General features: G+C 54.6%; 1 protein-coding gene across 1 annotated transcript; it reads left to right on the plus strand.

Moving 5' to 3' along the window:
- Positions 1–2,985: 2,985 nt before the first annotated feature.
- LOC139181482 (melanoma-associated antigen 10-like) lies at positions 2,986–12,825 on the plus strand. Its single transcript, XM_070785011.1, has 6 exons — positions 2,986–3,124; positions 4,584–4,757; positions 5,106–5,201; positions 5,907–6,040; positions 10,184–10,281; positions 10,577–12,825. The coding sequence occupies exons 1-6, from the start codon at positions 2,986–2,988 to the stop codon at positions 12,012–12,014; spliced, it is 2,079 nt and encodes a 692-aa protein (XP_070641112.1). The 3' UTR covers positions 12,015–12,825.
- The last annotated feature ends 3,813 nt before the right edge of the window (positions 12,826–16,638 follow it).

Below are 16,638 nucleotides of genomic sequence, written 5' to 3' on the forward strand. Positions count from 1 at the left end.
CCCGTGGCAGCCTATGCTGACTTCTTCATCCGGGTCTCAGAGAAACCCGCCCCTGCCCTCTGCTGTGGTGAGCCGCGGGGCGAGATGAGCCCGTGGCAGCCTGTGCTGACTTCCTCATCCGGGTCTTAGAGAGCACGGGTGACCTGTGGTAACAGACGCGGCCTCGGGTGGGCAGAGGCGGAAACCTAGCATTCGTGGACTAAGGTGAGGATCCTGAGGGTGGGCTGACGGGACCCTGTGAGAACAGAGAAGGTTCTGAGAGGCCCTGGACTGGGAAGTGTACCGGCAGCATTTCCGCCCACCCGGTCCCGGCGAGACTGGGAATCTCGCCTCACTAGCAGGTCCCCGGTTGGCGAGTGGAGAATCCTAACAGGAGTCAAGGTGAGGCCCCTGAGGGAGGACTGAGGGGATCCTGGGCCCCAGAACACGGATGGAGGGTGAGGTGTCCCAGAGAAACCCACCCCTGCCCTCAGCTCTGGTAAGCTGCCCGGGGCGCCATGAGCCCGTGGCAGCCTATGCTGACTTCTTCATCCGGGTCTCAGAGAAACCCGCCCCTGCCCTCTGCTGTCGTGAGCCACGGGAGGAGATGAGCCCGTGGCAGCCTGTGCTGACTTCCTCACCCGGGTCTTAGAGAGCAGGCGTGACCTGTGGTAACAGTCGCGTCCTGGGGTGGGCAGAGGCGGAATCCTAGCTCCTTCGTGGACTAAGGTGAGGATCCTGACAGAGGGCTGACGGGACCCTGTGAGAACAGAGAAGGCTCTGAGAGGCCCTGGCGTGGGAAGTGTACAGGCAGCATTTCCGGCCACCTGGTCCCAGAGACATTGGGAATCTAGCCTAAGTAGCAGGTCCCCGGTTGGAGAGTGGAAATCATAAAAGGAGTCAAGGTGAGGCCCCTGAGGGAGGACTGAGGGGATCCTGGGCCCCAGAACACGGATGGAGGGTGGGGTGTCCCAGAGAAACCCACCCCTGCCCTCAGCTGTGGTAAGCTGCGCGGGGCGCCATGAGCCCGTGGCAGCCTATGCTGACTTCTTCATCCGGGTCTCAGAGGAACCCGCCCCTGCCCTCTGCTGTCGTTAGCCGGGGCAAGACGAGCCCGTGACAGCCTGTGCTGACTTCCTCATCCGGGTCTTAAGAGAGCAGGGGTGACCTGTGTTAAAAGTCGCGGCCTCGGGTGGGCAGAGGCGGAAACCTAGCACCTTCGTGGACTACAGTGAGGATCCTGAGGGAGGGATGATGGGACCCTGTTAGAACAGAGAAGGCTCTGAGAGGCCCTGGCGTGGGAAGTGTACAGGCAGCATTTCCGGCCACCTGGTCCCAGAGACATTGGGAATCTAGCCTAAGTAGCAGGTCCCCGGTTGGAGAGTGGAAATCCTAAAAGGAGTCAAGGTGAGGCCCCTGAGGGAGAACTGAGGGGATCCTGGGCCCCAGAACACGGATGGAGGGCGAGGTGTCCCAGAGAAACCCACCCCTGCCCTCAGCTCTGTTAAGCTGCCCGGGGCACCATGAGCCCGAGGCAGCCTATGCTGACTTCTTCATCCGGGTCTCAGAGAAACCCGCCCCTGCCCTCTGCTGTGGTGAGCCACGGGATGAGATGAGCCCGTGGCAGCCTGTGCTGACTTCCTCATCCGGGTCTTAGAGAGCGGGGTGACCTGTGGTAACAGTCGCGTCCTGGGGTGGGCAGAGGCGGAATCCTAGCTCCTTGGTGAACTAAGGTGAGGATCCTGAGGGAGGGATGATGAGACCCTGAGGGAGGGCTGACGGGACCCTGTGAGAACAGAGAAGGCTCTGAGAGGCCCTGGCGTGGGAAGTGTACAGGCAGCATTTCCTGGCACCCGTTCCCGGAGACACTAGGAATCTAGCCTAAGTAGCAGGTCCCCGGTTGGAGAGTGGAGAATCCTAACAGGAGTCAAGGTGAGGCCCCTGAGGGAGGCCTGAGGCCATCCTGGGCCCCACAACAGGGATGGAGGGTGAGGTGTCCCAGAGAAATCCACCCTGCCCTCAGCTCTGGTAAGCTGCGTGGGGCGCCATGAGCCCGTGGCAGCCTATGCTGACTTCTTCATCCGGGTCTCAGAGAAACCCGCCCCTGCCCTCTGCTGTGGTGAGCCACGGGACGAGATGAGCCCGTGGCAGCCTGAGCTGACTTCCTCATTCGGGTCTTAGAGAGTAGGGATGACCTGTGGTAACAGTCGCGGCCTCGGGTGGGCAGAGGCAGAATCCTAACTCCTTCGTGGACTAAGGTGAGGATCCTGAGGGAGGGATGATGGGACCCTGAGGGAGGGCTGATGGGACCCTGTGAGCACAGAGAAGGCTCTGAGAGGCCCTGGCGTGGGAAGTGTACAGGCAGCATTTCCTGCCACCCGGTCCCGGAGACACTGGGAATCTAGCCTAAGTAGCAGGTCCCCGGTTGGAGAGTGGAGAATCCTAACAGGAGTCAAGGTGAGGCCCCTGAGGGAGGACTGAGGGGATCCTGGGCTCCAGAACAGGGATGGAGTGTGAGGTGTCCCAGAGAAACACACCCCTGCCCTCAGCTCTGGTAAGCTGTGCGGGCGCCGTGAGCCCGTGGCAGCCTATGCTGACTTCTTCATCCGGGTCTCAGAGAAACCCGCCCCTGCCCTCTGCTGTGGTGAGCCGCGGGGCGAGATGAGCCCGTGGCAGCCTGTGCTGACTTCCTCATCCGGGTCTTAGAGAGCACGGGTGACCTGTGGTAACAGACGCGGCCTCGGGTGGGCAGAGGCGGAAACCTAGCATTCGTGGACTAAGGTGAGGATCCTGAGGGTGGGCTGACGGGACCCTGTGAGAACAGAGAAGGTTCTGAGAGGCCCTGGACTGGGAAGTGTACCGGCAGCATTTCCGCCCACCCGGTCCCGGCGAGACTGGGAATCTCGCCTCACTAGCAGGTCCCCGGTTGGCGAGTGGAGAATCCTAACAGGAGTCAAGGTGAGGCCCCTGAGGGAGGACTGAGGGGATCCTGGGCCCCAGAACACGATGGAGGGTGAGGTGTCCCAGAGAAACCCACCCCTGCCCTCAGCTCTGGTAAGCTGCGCGGGGCGCCATGAGCCCGTGGCAGCCTATGCTGACTTCTTCATCCGGGTCTCAGAGAAACCCGCCCCTGCCCTCTGCTGTCGTGAGCCACGGGAGGAGATGAGCCCGTGGCAGCCTGTGCTGACTTCCTCACCCGGGTCTTAGAGAGCAGGCGTGACCTGTGGTAACAGTCGCGTCCTGGGGTGGGCAGAGGCGGAATCCTAGCTCCTTCGTGGACTAAGGTGAGGATCCTGACAGAGGGATGACGGGACCCTGTGAGAACATAGAAGGCTCTGAGAGGCCCTGGCGTGGGAAGTGTACAGGCAGCATTTCCGGCCACCCCGTCCTGGCGAGACTGGGAATCTAGCCTAAGTAGTAGGTCCCCGGTTGGAGATGGAGAATCCTAACAGGAGTCAAGGTGAGGCCCCTGAGGGAGGACTGAGGGGATCCTGGGCTCCAGAACAGGGATGGAGGGTGAGGTGTCCCAGAGAAACCCACCCCTGCCCTCAGCTGTGGTAAGCTGCGCGGGGCGCCATGAGCCCGTGGCAGCCTATGCTGACTTCTTCATCCCGGGTCTCAGAGAAACCCACCCCTGCCCTCTGCTGTGGTGAGCCACAGGGCGAGATGAGCCCGTGGCAGCCTGTGCTGACTTCCTCATCCGGGTCTTAGAGAGTAGGGGTGACCTGTGGTAACAGTCGCGTCCTCGGGTGGGCAAAGGCAGAATCCTAGCTCCGTTCTGGACTAAGGTGAGGATCCTGAGGGAGGGATGTCAGGACCCTGAGGGAGGGCTGACGGGACACTGTGGGAGGGCTGACGGGACCCTGTGAGAATAGAGAAGGTTCTGAGAGGCCCTGGCATGGGAAGTGTACAGGCAGCATTTCCTGCCACCCGTTCCCGGAGACACTTGGAATCTAGCGTAAGTAGCAGGTCCCCGGTTGGAGAGTGGAGAATCCTAACAGGAGTCAAGGTGAGGCCCCTGTGGGAGGACTGAGTGGATCCTGGGCCCCAGAACATGGATGGAGGGTGAGGTGTCCCAGAGAAACCCACCCCTGCCCTCAGCTCTGGTAAGCTGCCCGGGGTGCCATGAGCCCGTGGCAGCCTATGCTGACTTCTTCATCTGGGTCTCAGAGAAACCCGCCCCTGCCCTCTAGTGTGGTGAGCCGCGGGGCGAGATGAGCCCGCTGCAGCCTGTGCTGACTTCCTCATCCGGGTCTTAGAGAGCAGGGGTGACCTGTGGTAACAGTCGCGTCCTGGGGTGGGCAGAGGCGGAATCCTAGCTCCTTCGTGGACTAAGGTGAGGATCCTGACAGAGGGCTGACGGGACCCTGTGAGAACAGAGAAGGCTCTGAGAGGCCCTGGCGTGGGAAGTGTACAGGCAGCATTTCCGGCCACCTGGTCCCAGAGACATTGGGAATCTAGCCTAAGTAGCAGGTCCCCGGTTGGAGAGTGGAAATCATAAAAGGAGTCAAGGTGAGGCCCCTGAGGGAGGACTGAGGGGATCCTGGGCCCCAGAACACGGATGGAGTGTGAGGTGTCCCAGAGAAACCCACCCCTGCCCTCAGCTGTGGTAAGCTGCACGGGGCGCCATGAGCCCGTGGCAGCCTATGCTGACTTCTTCATCCGGGTCTCAGAGGAACCCGCCCCTGCCATCTGCTGTCGTGAGCCGGGGCAAGACGAGCCCGTGACAGCCTGTGCTGACTTCCTCATCCGGGTCTTAGAGAGCGGGGTGACCTGTGGTAACAGTCGCGTCCTGGGGTGGGCAGAGGCAGAATCCTAACTCCTTCGTGGACTAAGGTGAGGATCCTGAGGGAGGGATGATGAGACCCTGAGGGAGGGCTGACGGGACCCTGTGAGAACAGAGAAGGCTCTGAGAGGCCCTGGCGTGGGAAGTGTACAGGCAGCATTTCCTGGCACCCGTTCCCGGAGACACTAGGAATCTAGCCTAAGTAGCAGGTCCCCGGTTGGAGAGTGGAGAATCCTAACAGGAGTCAAGGTGAGGCCCCTGAGGGAGGCCTGAGGCCATCCTGGGCCCCACAACAGGGATGGAGGGTGAGGTGTCCCAGAGAAATCCACCCTGCCCTCAGCTCTGGTAAGCTGCGTGGGGCGCCATGAGCCCGTGGCAGCCTATGCTGACTTCTTCATCCGGGTCTCAGAGAAACCCGCCCCTGCCCTCTGCTGTGGTGAGCCACGGGACGAGATGAGCCCGTGGCAGCCTGAGCTGACTTCCTCATTCGGGTCTTAGAGAGTAGGGATGACCTGTGGTAACAGTCGCGGCCTCGGGTGGGCAGAGGCAGAATCCTAACTCCTTCGTGGACTAAGGTGAGGATCCTGAGGGAGGGATGATGGGACCCTGAGGGAGGGCTGATGGGACCCTGTGAGCACAGAGAAGGCTCTGAGAGGCCCTGGCGTGGGAAGTGTACAGGCAGCATTTCCTGCCACCCGGTCCCGGAGACACTGGGAATCTAGCCTAAGTAGCAGGTCCCCGGTTGGAGAGTGGAGAATCCTAACAGGAGTCAAGGTGAGGCCCCTGAGGGAGGACTGAGGGGATCCTGGGCTCCAGAACAGGGATGGAGTGTGAGGTGTCCCAGAGAAACACACCCCTGCCCTCAGCTCTGGTAAGCTGTGCGGGCGCCGTGAGCCCGTGGCAGCCTATGCTGACTTCTTCATCCGGGTCTCAGAGAAACCCGCCCCTGCCCTCTGCTGTGGTGAGCCGCGGGGCGAGATGAGCCCGTGGCAGCCTGTGCTGACTTCCTCATCCGGGTCTTAGAGAGCACGGGTGACCTGTGGTAACAGACGCGGCCTCGGGTGGGCAGAGGCGGAAACCTAGCATTCGTGGACTAAGGTGAGGATCCTGAGGGTGGGCTGACGGGACCCTGTGAGAACAGAGAAGGTTCTGAGAGGCCCTGGACTGGGAAGTGTACCGGCAGCATTTCCGCCCACCCGGTCCCGGCGAGACTGGGAATCTCGCCTCACTAGCAGGTCCCCGGTTGGCGAGTGGAGAATCCTAACAGGAGTCAAGGTGAGGCCCCTGAGGGAGGACTGAGGGGATCCTGGGCCCCAGAACACGGATGGAGGGTGAGGTGTCCCAGAGAAACCCACCCCTGCCCTCAGCTCTGGTAAGCTGCCCGGGGCGCCATGAGCCCGTGGCAGCCTATGCTGACTTCTTCATCCGGGTCTCAGAGAAACCCGCCCCTGCCCTCTGCTGTCGTGAGCCACGGGAGGAGATGAGCCCGTGGCAGCCTGTGCTGACTTCCTCACCCGGGTCTTAGAGAGCAGGCGTGACCTGTGGTAACAGTCGCGTCCTGGGGTGGGCAGAGGCGGAATCCTAGCTCCTTCGTGGACTAAGGTGAGGATCCTGACAGAGGGATGACGGGACCCTGTGAGAACATAGAAGGCTCTGAGAGGCCCTGCCGTGGGAAGTGTACAGGCAGCATTTCCGGCCACCCCGTCCTGGCGAGACTGGGAATCTAGCCTAAGTAGTAGGTCCCCGGTTGGAGATGGAGAATCCTAACAGGAGTCAAGGTGAGGCCCCTGAGGGAGGACTGAGGGGATCCTGGGCTCCAGAACAGGGATGGAGGGTGAGGTGTCCCAGAGAAACCCACCCCTGCCCTCAGCTGTGGTAAGCTGCGCGGGGCGCCATGAGCCCGTGGCAGCCTATGCTGACTTCTTCATCCCGGGTCTCAGAGAAACCCACCCCTGCCCTCTGCTGTGGTGAGCCACAGGGCGAGATGAGCCCGTGGCAGCCTGTGCTGACTTCCTCATCCGGGTCTTAGAGAGTAGGGGTGACCTGTGGTAACAGTCGCGTCCTCGGGTGGGCAAAGGCAGAATCCTAGCTCCGTTCTGGACTAAGGTGAGGATCCTGAGGGAGGGATGTCGGGACCCTGAGGGAGGGCTGACGGGAACCTGTGGGAGGGCTGACGGGACCCTGTGAGAATAGAGAAGGTTCTGAGAGGCCCTGGCATGGGAAGTGTACAGGCAGCATTTCCTGCCACCCGTTCCCGGAGACACTTGGAATCTAGCGTAAGTAGCAGGTCCCCGGTTGGAGAGTGGAGAATCCTAACAGGAGTCAAGGTGAGGCCCCTGAGGGAGGACTGAGTGGATCCTGGGCCCCAGAACATGGATGGAGGGTGAGGTGTCCCAGAGAAACCCACCCCTGCCCTCAGCTCTGGTAAGCTGCCCGGGGTGCCATGAGCCCGTGGCAGCCTATGCTGACTTCTTCATCTGGGTCTCAGAGAAACCCGCCCCTGCCCTCTGCTGTGGTGAGCCGCGGGGCGAGATGAGCCCGTGGCAGCTTGTGCTGACTTCCTCATCCGGGTCTTAGAGAGCAGGGGTGACCTGTGGTAACAGTCGCGTCCTGGGGTGGGCAGAGGCGGAATCCTAGCTCCTTGGTGAACTAAGGTGAGGATCCTGAGGGAGGGATGACGAGACCCTGAGGGAGGGCTGACGGGACCCTGTGAGAACAGAGAAGGCTCTGAGAGGCCCTGGCGTGGGAAGTGTAAAGGCAGCATTTCCTGCCACTGGTTCCCGGAGACACTGGGAATCTAGCCTAAGTAGCAGGTCCCCGGTTGGAGAGTGGAGAATCCTAACAGGAGTCAAGGTGAGGCCCCTGAGGGAGGCCTGAGGCCATCCTGGGCCCCAGAACAGGGATGGAGGGTGACGTGTCCCAGAGAAACCCACCCCTGCCCTCAGCTGTGGTAAGCTGCGCGGGGCGCCATGAGCCCGTGGCAGCCTATGCTGACTTCTTCATCCGGGTCTCAGAGAAACCCGCCCCTGCCCTCTGCTGTGGTGAGCCACGGGACGAGATGAGCCCGTGGCAGCCTGTGCTGACTTCCTCATTCGGGTCTTAGAGAGTAGGGGTGACCTGTGGTAACAGTCGAGTCCTCGGGTGGGCAGAGGCAGAATCCTAACTCCTTCGTGGACTAAGGTGAGGATCCTGAGGGAGGGCTGATGGGACCCTGAGGGAGGGCTGATGGGATCCTGTGAGCACAGAGAAGGCTCTGAGAGGCCCTGGCATGGGACGTGTACAGGCAGCATTTCCTGCCACCCGGTCCCGGAGACACTGGGAATCTAGCCTAAGTAGCAGGTCCCCGGTTGGAGAGTGGAGAATCCTAACAGGAGTCAAGGTGAGGCCCCTGAGGGAGGACTGAGGGGATCCTGGGCTCCAGAACAGGGATGGAGGGTGAGGTGTCCCAGAGAAACACACCCCTGCCCTCAGCTCTGGTAAGCTGTGCGGGGCGCCGTGAGCCCGTGGCAGCCTATGCTGACTTCTTCATCCGGGTCTCAGAGAAACCCGCCCCTGCCCTCTGCTGTGGTGAGCCGCGGGGCGAGATGAGCCCGTGGCAGCCTGTGCTGACTTCCTCATCCGGGTCTTAGAGAGTAGGGATGAACTGTGGTAACAGTTGGGCCTCGGGTGGGCAGAGGCGGAATCCTAGCTCCTTCGTGGACTAAGGTGAGGATCCTGAGGGTGGGCTGACGGGACCCTGTGAGGCTCTGAGAGGCCCTGGCGTGGGATGTGTACAGGCAGCATATCCTGCCACCCGGTCCCGGAGAGACTGGGAATCTATCCTAAGTAGCAGGTCCCCGATGGGATAGTGGAGAGTCCTAACAGGAGTCAAGGTGAGGCCCCTGAGGGAGGACTGAGTGGATCCTGGGCCCCAGAACAGGGATGGAGGCTGAGGTGTCCCAGAGAAACTCACCCCTGCCCTCAGCTCTGGTAAGCTGCGCGGGGCCATGAGCCCGTGGCAGCCTATGCTGACTTCCTCATCCAGGTCTTGGAGATCAAGTGTTACTTTAACAACGTTCGTGGCTTCGGGTGGACAGAGGCCGCATCCTAGACCCTTCGTGGACCAAGGTGAGGACCCTGAGGGATGACTGAAGAGACCCTTTGAGAACAGAGAGGGCTCGGGAGGCCCTGGCATGGGATATGCACAGACAGCTTTTCCTGACATCCAGGTCTCAGAAACACTGGGGACCTGGGATAAAGGACAGGGGCCTTAGTCGGCAGAAAGAAAAGTCCCAGGTCCTGCAGGGAGTCAAGATGAGTACTCTGAGGGAGGACTAAGGGGAACTTGGGCTCCAGACAAGATTGGGCTCTGGGAGGCCCTGTGGTGGGATGACTACAGTCAGCATTTCCTGACATCCAGGTCTTAGAGAGACTGGGAATGTGGTGAAAGGGGTGAGGCCTCAGTGGGGAGAGGGGAGACTCCAGTGTCGTAACAGGAGTCAAGGGAAGGAGTCAAACCCCTGAGGGAAGACTGAGGGGAACTTGTACCCTACAACAGACGGGGACCCCACAGATTTCCAGCCCTGCTGACAGCCCCGGGAAGCCCCAGGGGCTGGATGAGAACATTAGGCCTGTACTTACTTCTGCATTGGGGTCTGAGAGAGACTGGAAACCCTGAACCCCAGGAAAGAGGGAACCTCACAAAAACATGCCCCTGCTGTCAACCCCAAGAGGCCCCAGATGGGATGGGGGAGGGGTTGCAAATGTGCTGTTTCCTGACTTCCTGCATGGCCACCTGAGGTGAGGTATCAGCATATGGTATTGTACTCAAGTGCACAGAGGTAGGAGGCTCAGGCTTTGTCAAGAGTAGTGGTGAGGACCTTGAGAGAGGACTGGCTGAACTCATGCGAAAATGTACTAAACCCCGGCTATCCCTGCCCTTTCTGTTGGCCACAGGAGGACCTGAAGCAGTTTGACTGCATGTGGTGCCCTCTCATTTCCATCTTTGTTCTTACATAAAGGTGAGACACTTCATTTAAGGAAGGTGGATTGAGGTAAACAGAAGGAAGCTCTGCCAGGCATTAAGGTTAGAACTGAGCAGACCTCCCCCCCAATCCCAGGACAGATGGACCCCACAGTATTCGGCCACCCCTTGCTCTTCCCCCTGGGAAGGCCCTGGGCAGACATAGTTAGATGTGAAGCCCCATAACTTCCTTCTGTTCAGTCTAGGGATCCTGTTTTGAGAGTTTTGTCTCAGGCCTGCAGTGAGGAGAGCCCACATCCTTCCAGGGAAAAGGTGAGAGCCCTGCGTGAGCACAAATGGGACCATCCATCCCAGAAGAGTGAGGACCTCACAAAGTCCACCCTCCTACCAGCACCAAGGGGCCCAACACTGTGCCACAGTTTACAGCCAAGGTGCCCCCTTGTTTCCTCTCACAGGGGCTCCAGGAACTAGGAGGTGAAAGCCCAGGTCTGAAGCTCGTGTCTACAGGTCACAGATCAGAGGAGGTCCAGGCAGCACGAGGAGTCAAGCTGAGGTGAGGTGCCTGCCTTGAGAATGCACCAGGCAGGGACTCCCCACCCCAGAACAGACAGGACCCCACAAGACCCAAATCCCTTCCCCCTTCATCCCCAGAACCTCGGGCTGTGCTGCCTGCACCCTGGGGAGCCACCTCACTTCCTCCTTCGGTAGCCAGAGGTCAGGCCACTGAGGAGGAGCTCCTCTATGAGGCTCGAGAGCATCCCTCGAGAGGAGACCTGTCAGTGGCCTGAGTCAGACTGCCCAGGGTGGATTTCTCAGTCCAGGCCACTCACACCCCCTGTCTCCCCCAGGCCTGTGGATCCAGTTCTGCACTGTCTGTCTGTACTCTTGCTATCAGAAGTCATTATGCCTCCACCTCCAAAGCGTTTGTGTTACATGAAGTGTTGGTCCTGCATGCTTATGGAAAACTTTCAGTCCCAGAGGGAGAAATGGGGACTTCGGAGTGCAGAAGTTCCTGAATGTGAGGAGGAGAGGGAGCACACCTCCTCCTCCTCATCCTCCTCTTCCTCGTCCTCCTCTTCCTCCTCCTCATCCTCCTCCTCCTCTTCCTCATCTTCCACCTCTTCTTCCTCATCCTCCTCTTCTTCCTCCACCTCTTCTTCTTCCTCCTCCTCTTCCTCCTCCTCCTCTTCTTCCTCTTCCTCCTCTTCTTCCTCTTCCTCCTCTTCTTCCTCTTCCTCCTCTTCTTCCTCTTCCTCCTCTTCTTCCTCTTCCTCCTCTTCTTCTTCTTCCTCCTCCTCTCCCCACCCCACCTCCTCCTCCTGTTTTGTGACCCAAGGCACCATAATTGAGGTTCCTGGTACTGCTGGGACACCAAGTCCTTCTCAGGCTTCTCAGAGAGTTTGGACCTTACCCACTGCCCTAGCAACCACTCCATCAATCATATCAGATCAGGAATCTGGCAGTACAAAAAGAAAGAGGCCAAGCACTTCGCAGGCCCAGCCAGATGGTGGGTACTTGCTCAGAGATGCAATAGATGATAAGGTGGGGGATCTGTTGAAATTCCTGCTCCTCAGATATCACAGAAAGGAGGTGGCCACAAAGGCAGAAATGCTTAGCGTTATCAAAGATTACCAAGACCTCTTCCCTATGATCCTCAGCCAAGCCACTTACTGTATGACTCTGGTCTTTGGTATTGATGTGAAGGCGTTGGACCCCACAGGTCTCGTCTATGTCTTGGTCAACACCTTGGGTCTCACCTACAATGATTCATTGCGTGGTGATGAGGAGAGCATGCCCATGGCTGGCCTCCTTGTAAATACCTTGAGTATAATCTTCATAGATGGCAACTGTACCTCTGAGGAAAAGATCTGGGAAATGCTGGGTATCGTGGGGCTGTATGCTGGTATGAACCATTCCATCTATGGGGACCCCAGGGAGCTGCTGACCCAAGTGTGGGTGCAGCATGGGTACCTGGAATACCGGCAGGTGCCCAATAGTGATCCTGCCTGCTACGAGTTCCTGTGGGGTCCCCGGACGTATGCAGAGACCACTAAGATGAAAGTCTTAGAGTTTTTGGCCAAAGTCCATGATACCACCCCCAGTGCCTTTCCTAGCTTGTATGAAGAAGCTTTGCAAAGTGAAAAAACGGGACCCCAAGCCACAGTTGTAGCCAGGGCCAAGGCCAGGGCCAGGGCCAGGGCCAGGGCCAGGGCCAGGGATGGGACTTGTGCCAGGACCAGGGTCTATTCCAGGGCCACATCCAACAGCTTCTCTTGCCCCAACTGAAGTGGAGGCAAATATTTCATTCTGTTTGACGAGAACAGTCCCTTATCTAAGTAGTGGAGAGGCAAGATGGGCCTTGGGAGTATTGAATATATTTTATCTTTGTGTTCCTGCTGGGTAAGGGTGATTTGGAGATTGTTTTATTTTTATTTTTTTTTATTTTTGGTACTTTTCAAATGCTGTTCCTATTAACAAAAGGCTTAATTAACTTCAAGTTCTAAGTTTACAAATGACATTCATCAAAAATGTATTGCTGTTTATCCAGTTTAAGAAGTGAACATTTTACCTATTTTGTAGCTACAGTTATTGTCATAAGTCTGTATAAGTGATGGTGAACTCCTTTAGGTTTTACTTGTTTGGAGCATTTTTTATCTATCCTTTTCTGAATGATAACTTTGTAGGGTAACGAGCATATTGTTGGTTGGAAGTTTTTTCTTTTAGCCGTTTGAATATATCGTGCCCCTCTCTTCTGGCTGCAAAATTTTGGCTGAAAAGTCTGCTGATGCTCTTGTGGGGTCTCCTTCAAATGTACCAAGTTGTTTTTCTCTTGCTGCTTTTAAGAATTTCTGCATTTTGCTATTTTGTGTAACAAATTGGGAAACTTTTCATTATATTTTGTGATCTGGAATAAGAAAACATGGCATTGGAAAATTACTTTCCTTGGAAATGTGAAAATAGAGAAATAGAGAGAAAAGTGAAAAATAGTTAATTTTTGTCTTCTGTTATCCCTTTTCTTGTGTTCTTCTGTAACATTAAAAGATATGTACCTGGATATGCTTTGCTTATTCAAGAATGTATACAGTATTAAATCTAAATAAACAAGATCCCCTGTTCACTGGCTCTGTTATTCTCCAATCATTAATTAGAGATTGACTCTTTTAAAGGCCCTGTAGAAGTAGGGGGGCACCAAGATAAGGGTGATACACCCCCTAGCTATAAAATTGTAGAGTCCAGGAGCAATAGTCACATCAGGAAGATAATGAGCTATTCTTTAAATACTTTCTAAGGGTTAAGGTCTAAATATTGAGTTAGCCTAAAAGGTCGTATTGTACAGCCCATGGGGTTGCAAAGAGTCGGATATGACTGAGCGACTTTCACTTTCAAAAGGTCGTATAGATTTTCCCATAAGCCAGCATGGAAAAACCCAAACTACCTTTTTGGCCCACCTGATACTAAATAACCAGTAAAAGAAAGGAAGAGGAGGTGAGGACTATGGATAACAGTAAGTGCCCCGAGTCAGGGCAGTTTGGAGCTTTGGGAAACTTCAATTCTGGAGGAGCTAGGGATGATGAAGCTGGGTGGTGGCCGTGACCAGACTCACGGTGTGTCTTCGAGGTAAGAGGAAAGCCTGGAATAGAAAACTGCACTTAGCAGTTACCTTTGGGTCATTGAAAAACCAAAGAAGAATCTCCTCCTGGAGCAGGTAGGGAAGAAGCCCTGCATGCGTGTCTCAGTACTGTGGAGTACAGTACATAGACTAGACGCTTTATACTCATCATCTGTAAGAATTTCCTGAGAAATACAGTGATATGACTTTGAAGTGGTGCCCAGAAGCCTCTCAAGGGACACTCTTTTCTCTGGCCGTGGAAAGCCAGAACACACTATTTAAAAAACATTTTAATTAGATGATCTTGAGTGTCATTTGGACAGCTCTAAGCAAGAGCTAGATCTTTGGTGGGGTAGAATGAATGAAAGACATCGTTTGGATGGAAAAGCAGCTGGGAGGGAGGAATGGAGTTGGTCTTTGACTCAAATTCTAGGAGCTGTGAGTAGCATCCAGCTGAGGGAGACCCCCCCCACCCCAAATTAAATAGCATCTTCTAGGAGGGCAACTGTACTGAGTTTTATTTACAAAGCAATATTGTTGGCTGATTTGTTATTCTTCATCCTATTGCTTTGCATATTCTCTGAGATCTGAAAAATAAAAAGCAAACAAGGTTCTCAGAAGAGGGGGTAGTATGGTTTGTGGGCAAAAGAATACTAGAAGTGACTGCCAGTCATCAAAGTTCCAAGATATGATAGGCACTGTGTGAGATGCCTTACATACATTGCCCACATCCCTGAAGCCCTACAAAACAGAGCTCATCGAGCCCACTTGCTTCACAGATGACGAAGCCAATACTGTGGGACTTGGGCATCTTCCCAGCATCACGTGTTACTAGGAGACAGGATAGGGACTAGACCCTGGCCTGAATTCCTCTTGAGCCCATGCTGTTCCCACCTACCCCAGCCTGTGGCCGACCTTCTGACTTGTAATTCAATTCTGTTCTCTCTACTACACAATGTCTCTGAGGTGACAAGGAGGATGTTGTGTCTAAGGTACTAAAAGCAGGCCTAAAGAAGAAAGATGAAAATGAGATTTAAATGCAATTTGAGTACTGTCTATGGACCACCCACTTGAGTCCCAGAGTTCCTTGAGAACTGACTCTGCCTGGGTGCTAGCATTTTTTTCAGACCCAGAACTTTCCCAAATTATAGCACCCTTTCCCTGGTCCTCTGTATGCTCTCCTGTCTAACTCTCAAACCTAGCCTACTAACCAGCTCGTCATTGGTCTCCATTGGAAGCCCAGAATCACCTACCTTCCCCCAACATAAAGCATTAGTCCTCTGGCTGTCCCATGACTCACCCTAGAAGGCCTATGATATCAACAGCCCCGTTGATGTAAGAATTCACCTGGGGACAGCTGCTTTAAGACACCTGGTCACCAGCCCTGGTATCTCTAACACAGTCTCCAAGTGTTTTCTAAATGGGGTGGTAAGTGCCATCTAATTTGGCACATCATCTATTGGTTCCTGGAATATAACCTTAAAGTTAGAGGGTTATTGAAACCACCATGATATTTTAAATAGGATTTCAATGAGGTGTCTTATCTTAAATTCAGTTCAGTTCAGTCGCTCAGTCATGTCCGACTCTTTGCGACCCCATAAATTGCAGCACGCCAGGCCTCCATGTCCATCACCAACTCCCGGAGTTCACTCAAACTCATGTCCATTGAGTCGGTGATGCCATCCAGCCATCTCATCCTCTGTCGTCCCCTTCTCCTCCTGCCCCCAATCCCTCCCAGCATGAGGGTCTTTTCCAGTGAGTCAACTCTTCACATGAGGTGGCCAAAGTATTGGAGTTTCAGCTTTAGGATCATTCCTTCCAAAGAATACCCAGGACTGATCTCCTTTAGAATGGACTGGTTGGATCTCCTTGCAGTCCAAGGGACTCTCAAGAGTCTTCTCCAACACCACAGTTCAAAAGCATCAATTCTTCGGCACTCAGCTTTCTTCACAGTCCAACTCTCACATCCATTCACGACCACTGGAAAAACCATAGCCTTGACTTTGTTGGCAAAGTAATGTCTCTGCTTTTGAATATGCTATCTAGGTTGGTCATAACTTTCCTTCCAAGGAGTAAGCGTCTTTTAATTTCATGACTGCAGTCACCATCTGCAGTGATTTTAAATTCACTGCTGATCAAATACTTAACTTATGTAAGTGCTAAGAAACCAGAGACTCTCTCAGTTGTAGATGAGGAAAGATGACAGAAGTGATTGTGGAGCAAACATCTAAAGCTGAATTCCTAAATCCCTGGAGTTTCCTAGGAGATAAAGATGGTTCCTTGGAAGACATGTCAGCTCTGATGAAAAATAGAATAATTACCCATCCTCCCACTGTCTCTTGCAATACATACCACCAGGAAAGTACCAGCTTTCAATGTGCCTCATGGCACCTATCCAGGTACTCAGGCAAGTTTAGTCACGTGGAAGGTGAGCAGAGACTCAGAGGGTTATAAGTGTGAGCTTGCATTAAGAGGAAGAAGTGCATTTTCAGTTTTATGAGATTATAGAGGTTGTTGCAAAGAAAAGTGCAGAAAGGGGCCACTGAATGAAGAAAGTGAATTCTCCCTGCTGAGATTTACAGAACCATTTAACAATTAGATGTGATCCTGTATTTGAAAGCATCTGTCATATAGTAGATGCTTGAAAATTGCAGAGCATTTCAAGGCAGATCTGACCTCAGAAACTCCTCCAAGCATTGAAGATGGTTTTGGTCTCAGCAAATCATAATAATTGCTTTTTCTTGAGCATCTACTTTGTAATGGTACATGCGAGGGGCTCCAGTGCCCATCCACATCTTGTCTTGCTCACCTTTCTGGACATGAGGGACACTATGCTGCCAATCTGCTTGTAGTTAAGAGGGGTCGTGACAACCCTTGGCCACTGAGACACAAGCAGGTGTTTACTGTCACCTGGAGGCACTTGAGAAGCAGAATGCTGGTTCCACACTCTCTCCCTCGATTCACCAGCAAACATGGTGATCCAGTGTTGAGGTGCTGAAACGACAAGACAGAAGCAGCCTGCATCCCTGGGTCCCCCTAGAGCTGAGGGCCCCTGCTAAACCACATGAAAATTTACCTGCACAAAAACGCACTGTTCTTGTGTTAGTCTTTCAAACGTCAAGGTTTGCCTGTTTCATCAGGTTGCAGTAACTTTAACAGACACAGCTACTATTTCTGTTGTTAGGTTTATATAAATATTTTAATTGTAAAGGTAGTAGTGTATATGTTCCTACTGCAAAAATTTCTAAAACTACAGAAAAATCGCAGAATCCCCTTTACAAAGTTTTTTCCATGATTTAG

Source organism: Bos indicus, chromosome X (assembly GCF_029378745.1).
Source record: "Bos indicus isolate NIAB-ARS_2022 breed Sahiwal x Tharparkar chromosome X, NIAB-ARS_B.indTharparkar_mat_pri_1.0, whole genome shotgun sequence".
NCBI lineage: Eukaryota > Metazoa > Chordata > Mammalia > Artiodactyla > Bovidae > Bos > Bos indicus.

What these genes read in the sequence shown, in the direction of transcription:
- LOC139181482 (XM_070785011.1), top strand. Translation starts at nt 2,986, where the DNA reads ATGGAGGGTGAGGTGTCCCAGAGAAACCCACCCCTGCCCTCAGCTCTG. An exon ending in CGCCCCTGCCCTCTGCTGTC is followed by an intron (nt 3,125 to 4,583) that starts GTGAGCCACGGG and finishes CCCTGCCCTCAG; the next exon opens with CTGTGGTAAGCTGCACGGGG. An exon ending in GAATCCTAACAGGAGTCAAG is followed by an intron (nt 6,041 to 10,183) that starts GTGAGGCCCCTG and finishes TTCCTCTCACAG; the next exon opens with GGGCTCCAGGAACTAGGAGG.